This window comes from Candoia aspera, chromosome 4, assembly GCF_035149785.1.
Source record: "Candoia aspera isolate rCanAsp1 chromosome 4, rCanAsp1.hap2, whole genome shotgun sequence".
NCBI lineage: Eukaryota > Metazoa > Chordata > Lepidosauria > Squamata > Boidae > Candoia > Candoia aspera.
Window position 1 is genome coordinate 89,597,578 of NC_086156.1, and position 17,158 is coordinate 89,614,735.

Consider the following 17,158-nt stretch of genomic DNA (forward strand, 5'->3'; position numbering starts at 1 on the left):
ACATACACCCAATGATCAAATATATACATATCCTCATCTCTAATTTCTGTGATCCTATATAAGAACTCTCTTTTCTAATCTCTGGTTCTCTTTCTTCTTAAGAGCAGGAGACCAGTAAGTTAGTGTAACTTGCTAAAAATTTTCTTAATCTCATCCACCATGGTAAATGAGAAGACAAATGTTATAAAAGGGTCAAGGGGTATGAGAGGGCAGTGGTTAAGGTTATGGACAAGGACTGGGGTGACCCATGATCTGAAACTGAAACACAAAAAACATATGGGTGGCTTTATGTTATCACCCTATCTCTATCAGCATAAATTATCTTTCAGGGTTATTCTGCTAGGATTAAAATGAAAGGATATCTGCAGGTGGTATAGAAAGGTGGTATAGAAATATAAGGAATGAAATGAAAGAAGGCAGTTCATTTGAGAATAACAGGTTTGGGGAGAGTATACAGCATGCCCCACTACTGATAATGAATTGTAATGGGCCAAGTATATTTTCAGCATTTACTTTAACCAAGAAGTGTAAGTCTTTTTGCCCCAAATCTTTTTTATTGCCATTTTAACTTCCTGATTTCTCAGTGTATAAATAAGTGGGTTCAAAACGGGGGTAATTGCACTATACATTAGAGTTAGTATCATGTCTCGTTGAGAGGAGGTACCCACAGTGGGAAGCATGTAGTTAAGCAACACAGGAACATAAAGTAAAGCCACCACAGTCAGGTGGGAGCCACAAGTGGAGAAGGCTTTCTGCCGACCACTTTGGGACTTCATTCTGAAGAGGAGGAAAGTAATAATGTAGAGGTATGAGAGGACTGTGATAATAAAAGGGCCAATTGCAATGCAGCTAGTCACAGTATTGAGAAGCATAAGGCTGAGTTGTGTGCTACCACAGGCCAGTTTTAACAATGGTTTGGTATCACAGACAAAGTGCTCGATGTGATTTGATCCACAAAAGGGTAGAAGAGCAGTCACTACTGCATGCATCAAGGCATGAAGAAAACCGATTGCCATAGAAGCTGCTGCCATCAGGATACAGACCTCTTTTCTCATGATGATGGTATAGTGCAAGGGATTGCATATGGCGACATAACGGTCATAGGCCATAACTCCAAGAAGAATAGCTTCACTACTGCCCAGGAAGTAGAAGAAGAACAGCTGGACTATGCAACCATTGAATGAAATTGTTTGCAATTCTGACAGAAAACCAGATAGCATCATCGGTACTGTTGCTGATGAATGGAAGATATCAAGGCAGGAAAGATTTCCAAGGAAAAAGTACATGGGGCTCTGAAGGTGTTGTTCAGTTAAAACTACAATAACAATAGCTCCATTCCCAACTAAGGTGGCCAAATACAACATCAAAAAGATTGCAAAGAGTATGTACTGAAGTTCCAAGACATTGCTCAAGCCCAATAAGATGAATTCGCTCACCTCTGTTTGGTTCTCCATCACTAAAAAGGAAGCAGAAAGGATAAGGGAAGACAGAGGTAACTGTTGAGTATTACAAAAGGCGCTGTCTGTCTCTGAAAACTAAATAGGCAGAATAATATATCTGGTAAGACAAACATAATAAAACTTGACTAATAAGATATAAGTCAGTAACAAAAGATAGATAAAAAGAGGGGGGGGACCCACTTCTGACTATGGTAGAAAGAAAGAGTTGAGACATAGAAATTTGTTTACATAAAGACCATTATTTTATTGATGTGAGAACATAATACATGTACAATGGCAAAAGATAAGCAAACATTATTCAGGTTTGTTAATCAGAATAAACCTATCCAGTCCAGCATGTGGTTATAGTATAATATTGTTTGTCCCCTTTAAGAAGGATGTTTTCCTGAATGCCTGGATATTTCCTTTCCTCTGAAATGTAACTCTGCCTATACAGTATATCCAAGAATTGGATAATCCTTTCTTTTTTTTGGAGGGGGGGGATTCACTACTATAAATTATCCATGCAAGTGACCTTTCTGGGAAACTATTGTTGTTGGTGTTGAACAAGTATACCTTAACTTTGCAATAAAGATACTGGGAAGAGAAACAATTTTTCACCTGAATGTCAAATCAATCCTATTTTGTCTTTCATTTTAAACCAGCTTGGAAAAGACATTGTTGGATCATTTTTAATATTGTTTATATTTCCTGTTGCTACTAGAAATACTGTACACAGGAAACCATGGGTGGTGGTGGTGGTGGACAATTGATGGCACCTTGCTTTTCTTCAAAATGGGGTCCTCTTCCCAACTAACTACCTACTGGGCACCTTTTAGTGCATGAGGCTATTTGTTTGAATAAAGCAGAGAACTGTTTCCTGCAATTAGTAGTTCCACCCCACCCCACCCCACCCCACTCTTGGTTGAGCTATAGTATTATGTTTGAGCAAACATTGAGCCAAATTGCAATACAATATTGAAAGCAAGTCACATAATGCTTGTATTTTGTACCATGGATATCCACAGGTCCTACTGCTTTCATTAAATGATGAAAGTAGCAATGCCCATCATTCCACAACATCTGCTTTTTTGTACGTGTGTGAAATGTTGACACACATACAAAAGAAATAAGGTTTATGTCACGATGACACAATTCTGTCTCTGTCAGACTGGTACTCCTCCCACCCCTGCAGACACCACTAATGTGAACCCAGACACATTAGCATATGTTTTAAAACCATCCAGAAGGTATGAATGGAACGCCTAAAAGTAGTTAGACAATACCACTATTGACTTTAAAAGAGATTTGGTTACATCAAATGCCTGGATGGGAAACTGGTAAGCTTTCCAAGGAATAAGGGATTACTAATATCCAATCATATTTAGCCATTCCCATTTTATTCCAGAAAATTTCCATTAGCTCAAAACAAGTTGAAAGTTTTGGTTGCAGTTGAACATATTATTGTATTTATAATCTCCAATTAGTCCAAGAATTCTCGTAGTTATGAACTAAATGCTGCCTACAGATCAATTAGAGTGCTATTATGAATGTCCACTAGGCAGAATTGTTATTTTCCAGTTTCAAACTTTGCTTAGTAGTACAAAACATAGCAGAAAAAGTACCAAATTTAGTATAATTAGCATTTGGAAACTGCATTCAAAAATAGATTGTAATTATGTTGAGTTCAGAAAATGTCACAGACTATCGAATAATGTGCTGCAACCTTGACAACAGCTGAAATATTGGTAATATTTGGAGCTTCACAGGTCAACATGAAGTCCTTGAGGAGCTGGGTGTCCAATAAATCTAAATAAATGAAATAATAAATAAAACAACATATAGGCATAACCTAGATAATATTAATCTATTTAACTCTATAAAGACAACAACAAGTCCTGTGAGAATTGGGCAAAGGTGTTATGTCAGTCTATCTTTAAGGGGTTTGCTATATAGATATCTGAGTAGCCTCCAACATTATGTGTTTTTAAGGTTCTGTGTTGATATTTTTGTTTCTTGCTTTTAACTTGATGTTAGCCACACAGAGTCACAACTGAAAGTCAGGTGGTCATATCTATTGGATATATAGATGACAGAGATAAAGATAAGGATAGAGATAGAGAGAAATGATAGAGATAGATAAATATAGAGTTCTTGTTTGCTTCATAAAAGTTTACTTGGTCTTGTCAGCCTAGAATAAAGCATTCGATCTAATTGTCCTTCAATTAAATTTATTGGTAGTGTTAGTTTCGACCAGGCAACTAGTACACTCCAAAGATACACAGTTTGAGACTTACTTCCTCCCTCCCTCCCTTCTTTCTCTACTTTATTTATTTAGCTATACACCTAGATTGATCAGATGTTAACAGTATATCTGTAAACTGTAAATGTGATTGAAGGAAAGGTTAGGCAAAATGGAATTCCCTTGAATAAAACGCACACTTGTATTATCAATATTTGCTAAATATTCAGACAAGTCATACCTTAATGAAAATTCTTGCCCAATTACATAAGACTGGTAACTAAAGATGAAAATGGCTTAAGAGGCAGGAGATCCACTTATATGGGATACAAGAAATAAACCTTCACAGCAGAACATATCCTCAACAATTTTTAATTTTACCTTTGTGCTTTGTTTATAAAATAGTACTTATTGCACGTGGGGGGGGGGAAGAAAAACACACAATGCACTATGCTCATATGGGGATAAATCTACAGAATTTAAGAATATGAACAATTAGTTCAGCTAATTAATGCTATTTAACTACAGTTTTAATGGGCAAGTCCATTTTCCCAGAGCACTTGAAAAAAATCACCTCCATACTGAAAGCCAGACTTGGGAATTCTATTACAGAATCTGGGTAGGGTTGAATCTTAAGTAGTATTAAGGACTATGGGTAAATAAATAAATAAATACATAAATGTGCTAATTGAGGGTGATGCCTCACATCTGATGCAGAACAAATCTATGGTCCAGAACACAAAGCAGTGGTAGCACACTATAATCTCCAGCGGGGTGGTGGTGGTGGTGGTGTTTGCAAGACAGGCTTTGGAGAAACAAGGTACACTCCAATATAGACCTGGATAGAATGCTTCTTCCTGCATATTGTGTTTTTGGTCATTTCATTTGGGATCTGTCTGCCATGACTGTTGGCAGATGCTGGGAAAGCCTTTAGCCCAGGAGAGGTCAAAAAAATCACACACCAAGCATTTCTATACAAATAATTTATTTACAGAAAGCAAAAACAAAAGCAAAATATTTAAAGGACTTAGCTCCCTTTGGAGCAAGCCTTGCTTGCCTACATTGCCGGCAGAGAGAAAAGAGGAAGTGAGAAACAAGTCCGGGCAGGTTTTCTCCCCCCCCCCCCCCCAGGTGATTTGCATGAAGCACGTGAGAGGAGACAATCACTTGAAACCTTTTCACCCGGCCAAAATGACTAGGCACAATAGCAGCTTAATCTATTAGTAGGAAAACCTCAACAATGACCATTTCCCATCATATGTAAGTTTCATAGCAAGCCCCAAGAAGTCTCATGTTTAAGAATCAAGCATCATGAAGACAAAGTGGTAGAATTATGCAAAGGTGTTTTGAGCATGGCTTCCAAATTAGAAAGATGACATGGTGTTCCTAGATCTTGCTAGGTTTATACATTGTATCTATTCTGTAATTTTAATAGGTTAATTGAAAAAGATTATCACCAGAATATACAGTACATGTTTATTTTTGCCTGCATATCTTTTGGATTTAATTTGTATTACCCTGAGAAGTACAAACTGCTGTTTACTTTAAACTGTGGAGCAAAATATATCCCTTGCATTCCATGGTAGAGTAGTTCACTGTTCAGAGGGATGGGGGGGGGGGGGCAATACAAAAGTCAGCTATTGCTGGCAGTTGCCTAGAATGGAATTGCTGGGTATGCAAGGGACACTGAATCTTAAGAGCTCACCTGCATTTTCAAAATTTGATCTACTTTTTAATCATTTGCCCTAATAAGCTTTCATCAAGGGAAAGATAATTTATTGTCTCCAGAGCCTAGAGGAGCACAGAACCTGATACCCTTAACGATAATGATTTCTGGATACCTCACATATTTATTGAAGAAAAGTGTATCTAATGCCCTACCATCTAGTCTGAGCTTGTTTCCTACCATACATAATATCACACTTTCCTGATACCAGCTGATGATTTCCATAGCATCACCAGCCCAGCTTGGAGTGACCATATAAAGTTGAGTATCATAAGCAGGGTGATGACACTACCCTTCAAACCAAAAATTGACCTCACCCTGTGTTTTCCAAAGACATTAGATAACATGTGGGATAGGACAGAAACCTATGGAACCCCTCAATAGAGCAACTGAGGAGCTGAGAATTTCTCCCCCTGGAAGAGCCTGCTGAAGCTGATATGGATCCACTGCAAAACCTTGCCCTTTGAGATCTGTTCTGTAATAAATGTTATTCCAGGCAATAGAACCTATTGCTCTCTGTAGGTCAAGACCCATAAATTCCAGCATCGCACAATGTGCTGGAAGAAGTATCGTACTACAGCAATTTTAGGGGTTGTGTGAAAAGTTCCACCCCCAGTGTAGTCTACTTATATCACAAACTTTTTTTATTATATACTTTTCTATTCATTTAAATTTATTGGACACCCAACTCCTCATGGAATTCATGTTGATCTGTGAAGCTCCAAATATTGCCAATATTTCAGCTGTTGTCAAGGTTGCAGCACATTATTTGATAGTCTGTGAAGTTTTCTGAACAGAATATCATTACAATCTATTTTTGAATGAAGTTTCCAAATGTTAGTTATACTAAATTTGGTACTTTTCCTGCTATTTGGGATTACTAAGCAAAGTTTAAAATTGGAAAAATAGCAATTCTGCCTAGTGGACAATGCATAATAGCACTCTAATTGAGCTGCAGGAAGCATTTAGTTCAAAAATATGAGAATTCTTGGACTTGGTGATCTTGGTGATTCTTGGACTTGGTGAAAATTATATCTAATGTCCCCCTATCTAATCTGAGCTTGCTTACTACCATATCTCTGAGAAATAGAATTCTGTATTAAGACATGGTCATCATTTGGTGTGTTCCACAACTGAATTTCTGGTTCAGGTGCTTTGGATCCCAGTCTAATCTAACTTTTCTAGAGTTGGGGCAAACATCTAAGTAACACAGCATGTGTACTTGAGGGAAAATTCTAATATGTTTAACTCTTAATTGGTCATTGAAGTCTAATAGAGAGTCTCAAAATGACTGACCAAGTCCACCATCAAATAGGAAAGTTCAGTGAGTGGCCTTGATGTAGTCATGCTTTCTGTCCTTTAGCTCAAATTATTTAAAATATTTCTGGAGGTGTAACAAGATGAGAGATCCTTGTATAAAGATGAAATGTGGTATATCAATCCATCAAAAGATAAAATAAAAGAATATTGGTAGTTCATTTGGAGAATGCCAGATTTGTGAAAAGGTGTAAGTTCCACTTATAAAAATGAATTCTCATGGATCAAGTAGATTTCTATCATTTCCTTTCACGAAAAGGTAAATGTCTTTCTGCCCCAATTTTTTTTCATTGCCATTTTAACTTCCTGGTTTCTAAGGGTGTAGGTAAGTAGATTCAAAACGGGGGTAATTGTACTATATATTAGGGTTATTATCATGTCTATTTGAGAATAGTTCCCCACAGTGAGAAGCATATAGTTAAACAACACAGGAACATACAGGAAGGCCACCACAGTCAGGTGGGAACCACAGGTGCAGAAGGCCTTTTGCCAACCAGTTTGGGACTGCACTTTGAAGAGAAGGAAGGTAACAGTGTAGACGTAGGAAAGGAGTGTGAAGATAAAAGGGCCCATAACAATGCAAGAGGTCACAATACTGAGGAGCATGAGGTTGAATTGTATGCCGCCACAGGCCAGTTTCAACAATGGCTTGATGTCACATATAAAGTGTTCAATTTGGATTGGTCCACAGAAGGGTAGATGAACAGTCATTACTACATGCATCAAGGCGTGGAAGAAACCAATAGACCAGACACTTGTTGCCATTAAGAAACAGACCTCTCTTCTCATGATGAGAGAATACCACAATGGGTTGCATATTGCAACATAACGGTCATAGGCCATGAATCCAAGAAGAATGACTTCACTAGTGCCCAAGAAGTAGAAGAGGAAAAGCTGGACCATACAGCCATTGAAAGAGATGGTTTCCAGCTCTGTTAGAAATCCAGCTAGCATCTTTGGTACACTTACTGTGGAGTAGAAAATATCAAGGCAGGAAAGATTTCCAAGGAAAAAGTACATGGGAGTTTGAAGGCGAGGTTCAGCTAAAACAACAGTGAGAATGAATCTGTTCCCCAATAATGTGGCAATATAGAAGAGCAGGAAGATCACAAATAATAAATATTGAAGTTCCAAGACATTCTTCAGGCCCAGCAAGATGAATTGTCCCACCTCTGTTTCATTCTCCATCACTAAAAAATGAAGGAGATTTGATGACTGTTCATTTGGAATGGCTCTTTTTGATTCTGAAAGCTAGAAAGGCCAAAGAGGGTAAAAGTGTCACAAGAGAATAATGATGTAAATTGACTAATAAGATACACAAAGGAAACAAAAGTTAAAATGAAAAGTTATCTGAAGCAACAGCCACATTTCACTGGTAGAAATTAGGAGGTTAGACATCCGCATTTATATAAATCAGGTGCATAATTTTATACATGAAGAAATATTTGGAAATATTAAGAAATCTACAGTGGCAAAACTTGTGTAAATATTATTATTTTATAAGGATGAACCTGTCCAGTCTAGCATACAGTTACAGTTGTTAATTCAGGAGAGAGTAGAATGCTTTCCTGAATTCATTCTTAAAGATGTATATGCATGTCATTTCAAACCCCATAGTTTTTACAGTCTTCTTTTCCCAAAATCTCTTATTCATAGCTAGAAAGTAATTTGTCTTCCATCTGAAATTACTCTCCAAGTGTTCAGTAAGCAATCACTTCACACTGCCTTCCCACAGAACAGGGAAGGCCTCACTGTTCTTGTTTTACAACAGCTACATATCATTGTTAGAAGTGACCCTCTCAAAAAACTACTGTTCTTCATGTCATGCTAATCTTCTCTGTATCATTCCAATTTCAGTGTATATACTGCTGAAGTGAGCACAAAAACACCTATTGCTTTTGGTGTCAAATGTATACACCTTCTCATACTAATAAAGAAATTCCAAGGAGAAACAAATCTCCATCTGAAGAAGATAGTCAACCAATCTATCTTGATTTACGGAAGCAGCAAGGATTGTTCGACTGGACAACAGATAAAATGTACCTTACCTGAAAGAATGTTGTAAAGCTTATTCGTGGCCATTTCTTTGCCCAAGATGCACTAGCACCTGTCGAGGCTACAGATTATTGTCCACTCATTCAACAGTAGCACAAAACTAATTCAGCTTCCTGCACACTTACTTCCTACTGATGTTTATACTAAATGCCTGAATGGGAAATTAATAACTACTTGGATATAAACTAATTTCATCTCTGAAAGGGACAATAGGGTACTAATATCTAATCCTATGTAGCCACCTATAAATTTAAAAAAAAATCAAATAAACAGCTATTTCAAATGTTCTTGAATTCATAGTCTCCAACATTCCAAAAGTTCTATTAACTTTTCAGAATTTAGGGCTGCCTGCTGCTATTTACCAACATGTATTCTGCATGAGGCAAAATACACTTTGTAACTCAGCTTCACCTGGAAAACAGAGATTTTCAAATTAGGTGCTGCCACCCAAAAAACTTCAGAAATAATGTGTAATATGTTTATTCAAGCAAAAAGAGATAACCTGGGAATGTACTGTAAACCATATTTTAATCAAAAAAAAAAAAAGAGGGAAAAATGGAAAGGATTATTTTCTTCTTCTGAAAAAGCACATTTTCTCTTTGCCAAAATATTATTGAGTAATTTGATTCATTTTATTGTGAAAATCTAGTCATTGCCTTACAATGCTACAAGGACTGCAATGTATCAGGGTTTTTTTTGTTGTTGTTGTTTTTCTTTAAGATCAGTCAGAATAAATGTTATAGGTTATCATATTTTCTCAAAAACAGAAATTTTCTAAAGAAACACCTAAAAGTGGTCGGACAAAACCATAATTCAACAAAAATAATTCCGTATATAACATCCCAGAATAGGAAATGAATAAAAAACATTGATGTAAACTATTGTGAGCTTTCCAAGAGACAATAAGATACTAACACCTAACCATATGTAGACTTGCGACTTTCAGTTGGCTGAGATAATTTCTATTAGCTCAAAGCATGAACTAAATAGCAATTAAAAATATTCTGAATTCATCATGTTCAACATTTGGTGCTTCAGTTCATTTTTGGTTCAGATCAAAGACTGATTCAGGAAACGCTTCGCCTCTATGGTTCTACATCCTGGTCTAGCCTTAGGTCAGGATCTCCAGTGTACTTTGATGCTTTTCCCAGGACAAAAGTTACCATTTTCTTTTCTTAAACTATCTTGTTGCCTCATGAATAAAATGATCCATTTATCTTGTTCATTCAAAACAAGGGCTAACACCTTGAAAAGGGCTTGTTGAATAAAAACCCTGGTCCTATAAAAAAAAGGAAATAGTTAAAGATATTCAACATTTCAAGAGTTCTACAGACTTTTTAAAACTGAAAATTTCCTCATCTTTTGCCTGCCATTGAAATTGTGTATACATATGTGTTTTCTATGAGGCAGGACATGATGAGGAACATTTCAGTTTTCAGATTTGCTTAGACATTCAAATTGTATCAGAAACAGCACTATATTTAGTCTTGGTTAAAGATGGAAAACACATTCAAAAATTGATGCAATTAGGTTCAATTTGGAAAACACAGGTATCAAATAAAGTGCCGCCACCCTGGTAAATGCTGAAATAAAGTATAATATCTTTAGGTTAACACGAAGAGATAACCTGGGGAATATGAACCATTTTTATTGTAAAAATAATAAAAGTAATTCCTTTCTTGTTCTGATGAAGCAGCTTTCCCTTGGAAGCCTATTAGAAAGCCTCAGAAGTACTTCCCATCAGATAGTTCTGATTTCTTACCATAGGTTGGACAAATCCAGAAATATATCATTGTTGTTTATTCATTTAGTCGCTTCCGACTCTTCGTGACTTCATGGACCAGCCCACGCCAGAGCTTCCTGTCGGTTGTCAACACCCCCAGCTTCCCCAGGGACGGGTCTGTCACCTGTAGAATATCATCCATCCACCTTGCCCTTGGTTGGCCCCTCTTCCTTTTGCCTTCCACTCTCAGTAGCATCAGCATCTTCTCCAGGGTGTCCTGTCTTCTCATTATGTGGCCAAAGTATTTCAGTGTTGCCTTTAATATCATTCCCTCAAGTGAGCACTCTGGCTTTATTTCCTGGAGGATGGACTGGTTTGATCTTCTTGCAGTCCAAGGCACTCTCAGAATTTTCCTCCAACACCACAGTTCAAAAGCATCGATCTTCCTTCTCTCAGCCTTCCTTATGGTCCAGCTCTCGCAGCCATATGTTACTACGGGGAACACCATTGCTTTAACTATGCGGGCCTTTGTTGTCAGTGTGATGCCTCTGCTCTTAACTATTTTATCGAGATTGGTGATTGCTCTTCTTCCAAGGATTAAGCGTCTTCTGATTTCCTGACTGCAGTCAGCATCTGCAGTAATCTTTGCACCTAGGAATACAAAGTCTTTCACTGCTTCTACATTTTCTCCCTCTATTTGCCAGTTATCAATCAAGCTGGTTGCCATAATCTTGGTTTTTTGGAGGTTTAGCTGCAAGCCAGCTTTTGCACTTTCTTCTTTCACCTTCATCATAAGGCTCCTCAGTTCCTCTTCACTTTCAGCCATCAAAGTGGTATCATCTGCATATCTGAGATTGTTAATGTTTCTTCCAGAGATTTTAACTCCAGCCTTGGATTCCTCAAGGCCAGCTTGTCGCATGATGTGTCTTGCAAGATTTTGAACAGTTCAGCTGGGATGCCGTCGTCTCCTGCTGCCTTGTTATTAGCAATGCTTCTTAAGGCCCACTCAACCTCACTCTTCAGGATGTCTGGCTCTAGCTCACTGACCACACCGTCAAAGCTATCCCCAATATTGTTATCCTTCCTATACAGGTCTTCCGTATATTCTTGCCACCTTTTCTTGATCTCTTCTTCTTCTGTTAGGTCCTTGCCATCTTTGTTTTTGATCATACCCAGTTTGGCCTGGAATTTACCTCCAATGTTTCTAATTTTCTGGAAGAGGTCTCTTGTCCTTCCTATTCTATTGTCTTCTTCCACTTCCGCACATTGCTTGTTTAAAAATAATTCCTTATCTCTTCTGGCTAACCTCTGGAATTTTGCATTTAATTGGGCATATCTCCCCCTATCACTGTTGCCTTTTGCTTTCCTTCTTTCTTGGGCTACTTCTAGTGTCTCAGCAGACAGCCATTTTGCCTTCTTGGTTTTCTCTTTCTTTGGGATGTATTTTGTTGCCGCCTCCTGAACAATGCTGCGAACTTCTGTCCAGAGTTCTTCCGGGACCCTATCTACTAAGTCCAGTGCCTTAAATCGATTCTTCACCTCCACTGCATATTCCTTTGGAATATTCGTGAGCTCATATCTAGCTGATCTGTGGGTCTTCCCTAATCTCTTTAGTCTGATCCTAAATTGTGCAAGAAGAAGTTCGTGATCTGAACTACAGTCAGCTCCAGGCCTTGTTTTTACTGACTGTACAGATGTCCACCACCTTTGGCTGCAAAGGATGTAATCAATCTGATTTTGGTGTTGTCCATCTGGTGAAGTCCATGTATAAAGCCGTCTCTTAGGTTGTTGGAAGAGAGTGTTTGTTATGCAGAGTGAATTGTCTTGGCAAAATTCTATCAGCCTATGTCCTGCTTCATTTTGTTCTCCCAGGCCATACTTACCTGTAATTCGAGGTGTCATTTGACTGCCCACTTTAGCATTCCAGTCTCCTGTGATGAAAATAACATCTCTTTTAGGCGTGTTGTCCAGTAGGTGCTGCAGATCCTCATAGAACTGCTCTACTTCAGCTTCTTCAGCATTTGTGGTTGGGGCGTATATTTGGATTACTGTGATGTTAGATGGCTTGCCCTGAATTCGAATTGAGATCATTCTGTCATTTTTTGGGTTGTATCCAAGCACTGCTTTAGCCACTTGACTATTAATTATGAAGGCTACTCCATTTCTTCGGTGGTCCTCTTGTCCACAGTAGTAGATCTGGTAGTCATTTGATGTGAAGTGGCCCATTCCAGTCCATTTCAGTTCACTGACGCCCAGAATGTCTATCTTTAATCTTGACATCTCACCAATAACCACAACCAATTTGCCCTGGCTCATAGATCTTACATTCCAGGTTCCAATGGTGTGTTGATCCTTAGAACATCGGATTCACCGTTCACCACCAGCACCGTCGGCCACTAGCCATCCTTTCGGCTTTGAGCTAGCTGCGTCATCACGTCTGGGGCTAGTTGAGCTCATCCTCTGTTCCTCCCCAGTAGCATTTTGACCATCTTCCGACCTGGGGGTCTCATCTTCCGATGGTATACCGACATATCTCTGGTTGTACTGATCCATTTAGTTTTCATGGCAAGAATACTGGGGTGGGTTGCCATTACCTTCCCCAGGGATCGCATTTAGTCTGACCTCTCTGTCATGACCTTCCCGTCTTGGGTGGCCCTTCACGGTTTAGCTCATGGCATTATTGAGGTGCTCAAGCTCCAGCACCATGACAAGGTAACAATCCTTTGCTGAAGGAAATATATCATACAGATATGTAATATAGATTAATGGATATATTTTGGGGGGAATGGCATTATGGAGAACATTTTTTCCCCCCCTATTGAGCTCTTCACCCAGATTTCTCTGTTGTTAAGATGTCTCACAAAGGGATACGAAAACATTCCCATGAAAGAAAAAATAAAGGGGGATGGATGAAATACAAATCCTCTGAATAAAATGCCCACAGCTAATAAACATTTCTGTTAGCTATTCAAGTAATTCATACCTTAAGGGAATTTTTTGCCCAACCAAGAAAGAAGAATGATGGTAAGCACAGTGTAGCTTAAGAGACAGAAGATCAACTGCATGTTTTAATGTTTATGCAAGCAATAAACCCCCATCATGGAGTATATTCCTAGTGATTTGTTATGTTTTATCACATACTTAGTTTACCAAGATTATTAGCTGCCACTGGGGAAATGAAGAACAATCCATGAAGGAGTGTGCTCCTGTGGGGATAAATCTACTGTATCTGAGAATTGAAATGATTTGTTCCACCAATTACTACTATTTACATATATTTCATGTATTATATCTCAATTCTCAAATTCAGTAGATTTGGATTGTTCTTTTCTCCAATGACAGCTGAGGTTAATTTTCAAGGTATTAGAATTATACCACACTTTTTCCCCTGGCAGACCATGATTGCTTGACACCCTATTATCAAACTAGTGACAGTTGAATTAACATCTTCAGGAATATTAAAGATTAGTGATGAATCCGTTAATGTATAAATTGTGGATGATACCTTTCATCTCCTGCATGCGATATGCATCATAATTATACAGCCCAGCACCCAAAGCAGTGTGGGCATACTATAATTCAGGAGGAGGAGGAGGAGGAGGAAGAGGAGGAGGAGGAGGAGGAGTTGTTGTCTATGGCCACTCTTGGAGAATCAGATCCCCCCCCACATCAATTTAGGCCTGTGCAGAATGCACCTTTCTGCACATTGTTCTTCTTATTTTTTCCTTTGAGAGTCTGTCTACCATGCCCTCTTCCCACATAGCATTTTTAGCATTGTCTGCGGAGCAGCCCTGAACATGTTTGAGAGTGAAGCAGCATGAAGACAAAGTGGGAAAAATGTGCAACTGTGCTAAAGTGTTTTGAGAATGGCTTCAAAATCAAAATGATGATAGGGTGATATAATTCTGCTGCGTGATTTTGCCAGCTTTATATATATTTCATCATACCCATTTGGCTATATTTCATAAATCAGTTAGAAAAACAATACAAGGAAATCCACCTTTATTTTTGCCTGCATATCTCAAATTTATACTTAAATTTTTTTTTTAATTGAACTGAAGCATTTCAAGATATGGAATGGGAAGGATACTGTGCTTAATTTTTTGTATTAATCTGAGAAATACAATTTTTTTCAGTTTACATTAAATTATGGAATAAACATCTTCCCTGCATTCCCGTGGTAAATATCCTGAATGTAAGGCCAAGAATTTAGTGAAGCCCAGTTTGTGTGTTTTGCCTCACACTGGTTAGGGAACTGAATCTTTTTACCTGGCATATTTTATTCTTCTTTTTCAATTTTTACATGGGTTTTTTTTTGTTTGTTTTTGTGGGTTGTTCATTTGTCTTATCGACTGATTGTTATGCCTTGTTGAACACTAAATGGTTAAGATAGGTATCCATAGAAATGTGAAGACTAAATAAATAAATTTTATTTAATAAAGCTCATGGATTCAGAAAAAAATGTAACTATTATCAAGATACATATAAACTAAAGAAAAAGAAAATTAGCAGGCACAATCCTTTTTTGCTGCTTTTTTTGTTTTGTTTTGTTTTTGTTTGTTTGTTTTTCTCTTTCTCATCATCCCAGGATATAAATATGGGCAAAAAGGGCATGCTGCAGTGGTCAAAGTGTTGAACTAAGACTCACAACTATGGAATTTTAAGAGACTTTGAAGTCACTCTCAGCCCAAACTGTTTCACATTAGTATTTTTCAGAAAATTGATGGAGACAATTTGACTGATATAACCTTGAACTCCAAATTTTACAGTAGACATGTGCAGTAGAGCCAAGATTTTAGATAGGGATTGAACTTCATCCAGTAAGAGATGAAAATATGATGTTGGTACATGTATCTATGCAAGCTCTGCCATACTGTACATATCCTGTCCTCCTTTATCTTGAGTTGCTGAATGTGTAGGAGGCTTCTCCTCTTAATCTTCTAAGAAAATCTGAAAGACTCAATATTGACTGATTCATCTATTCCTACTTATTCCCTTCTCATTCCTGATGCCCCTGCTTCCTGTTTTGTTTTGTTTTATTTTATTTTATTTGGAGAGGGGAGAGAAAGACCCTTAGATATGTTGAACAAAATGATCTCCATTGTCTGGGAACAATTAAGAAAAAAGAAAAGAAATTAAAGAGCAGTGCAAAAGTCAACTAATACTGGTGGTACGGTGTCTGTCTGTATGTTAAGAATTCACTTGCATTTATGGAGCTTTGATCTACTTTCAGATCACCTGCCATATTAAACTTTCATCATTTTTTGCCTCGATAGCCCTGAGAACCATAGATCCTAGTATCCTCCATTGTAATGGTTTCTGTTGGCAGATTTGTTTATGCAGCAGGAGTAAATAAGAATGAGAGACGAGGCATTTCTTTATAAAAGATTGTATTAAATAAAAAACACTACTTAGAAGTAAAACAACATAGAGCTACTAATCAGATTAATCATCTAGCTAGCTAACAACTACAGAGACTGCTAGTAAGAAGCTGGTGTACATCGTTAATATATTCTGTCCTATCTACAATCTACCAGTCAGGAGCTTCTTGACCTTATAAGGGCATAACCTTTAGTTCCTGAGAATATGACCCAGACAGCCAGGCACCAAAGGTCCACTCAGAAAAGCAGCCCCCACCTTTTTTCCTGTGAGGTGTCTTTTTAAAAACTCAAGCCTTTGAAATTCTTCTATGATTAAAAAATATTCAACAGTTTCTGGATAATATACATATTTATGGGTGAAAAACATCTCTAATTCCTAGTGTGTGCTCTGAGTTTGTTTCTCATCATCCTGTATTTTACACCATCCAGAGTCTCAGTGCCTTCATAGTATTGCCCATCCTGGAGTGACTACATGCAGTTCAGCATACTGATGACAGCTTACCTCTAACTGACAGATGACCTCTCCCATTTTATTTTATTTTATTTTATTTTATTTTATTTTATTTTATTTTATTTTTTATTTTATTTTATTTTATTTTATTTTATTTTATTTTATTTTATTTTATTTTATTTTATTTTATTTTATTTTATTTTATTTTATTTTATTATCCATATAGGGAGAGAGGACAGAACCCTGTGAAACATTAGAACAAGCAAGGGTTGAGCAGATTTTTTTCCCCAAACTATGGAGTGGAACACCTTGCTAAAATAGATATGGAACCACTGCAAAACCATGCTCTTCGGGATTTTTACTCCTAAAACCCTTTATTCCAGGCAAGGGGATGTATGGCTGTCTGTGGCATTTAGAACCATACATTATAACATCCCTCATGTTGTCTGAGGCAGCTAAAAATTCTACTTCAGGAATTTTATGCATACATACATGCATGCATGCATGCATGCATGCATACGTACGTACAGACATACATACATACATATTGTTTTGTCATGGTGGGGCATGTAAAATGTTCTACTTCCCACAGTCTTCTTATTTATATCACATTTTTTTCTGATTGGTTAACACTTTGGCTGCGTACTGGCAACTAAGTCGAAAAAAAGGTACAAAATGATTGCGATGGTTCTAAAGTTAAACATTACCCAACAATTTTATGTTTCCTTTTAAGGAATTCAGTCTGTACTGTGTATAGTGTTTTGTACTATTTAGAGAGTTTATTACTATAATTTCAGCTAGGTGCCATTTTTCAAAAGAGCTTC

At 37.5% G+C, this 17,158-nt stretch overlaps 2 protein-coding genes across 2 annotated transcripts; both read right to left on the reverse strand.

Annotated features, from left to right (window-relative positions):
* Positions 1 to 509: 509 nt before the first annotated feature.
* Positions 510 to 1,454, reverse strand: LOC134496451 (olfactory receptor 12D3-like). The gene has a single exon (XM_063302180.1). The coding sequence runs from the start codon at positions 1,452 to 1,454 to the stop codon at positions 510 to 512; it is 945 nt and encodes a 314-aa protein (XP_063158250.1).
* Positions 1,455 to 6,973: 5,519 nt separating this feature from the next.
* On the reverse strand, positions 6,974 to 7,912 carry LOC134496452 (olfactory receptor 12D1-like). Its single transcript, XM_063302181.1, has one exon. The coding sequence runs from the start codon at positions 7,910 to 7,912 to the stop codon at positions 6,974 to 6,976; it is 939 nt and encodes a 312-aa protein (XP_063158251.1).
* Positions 7,913 to 17,158: the final 9,246 nt, after the last annotated feature.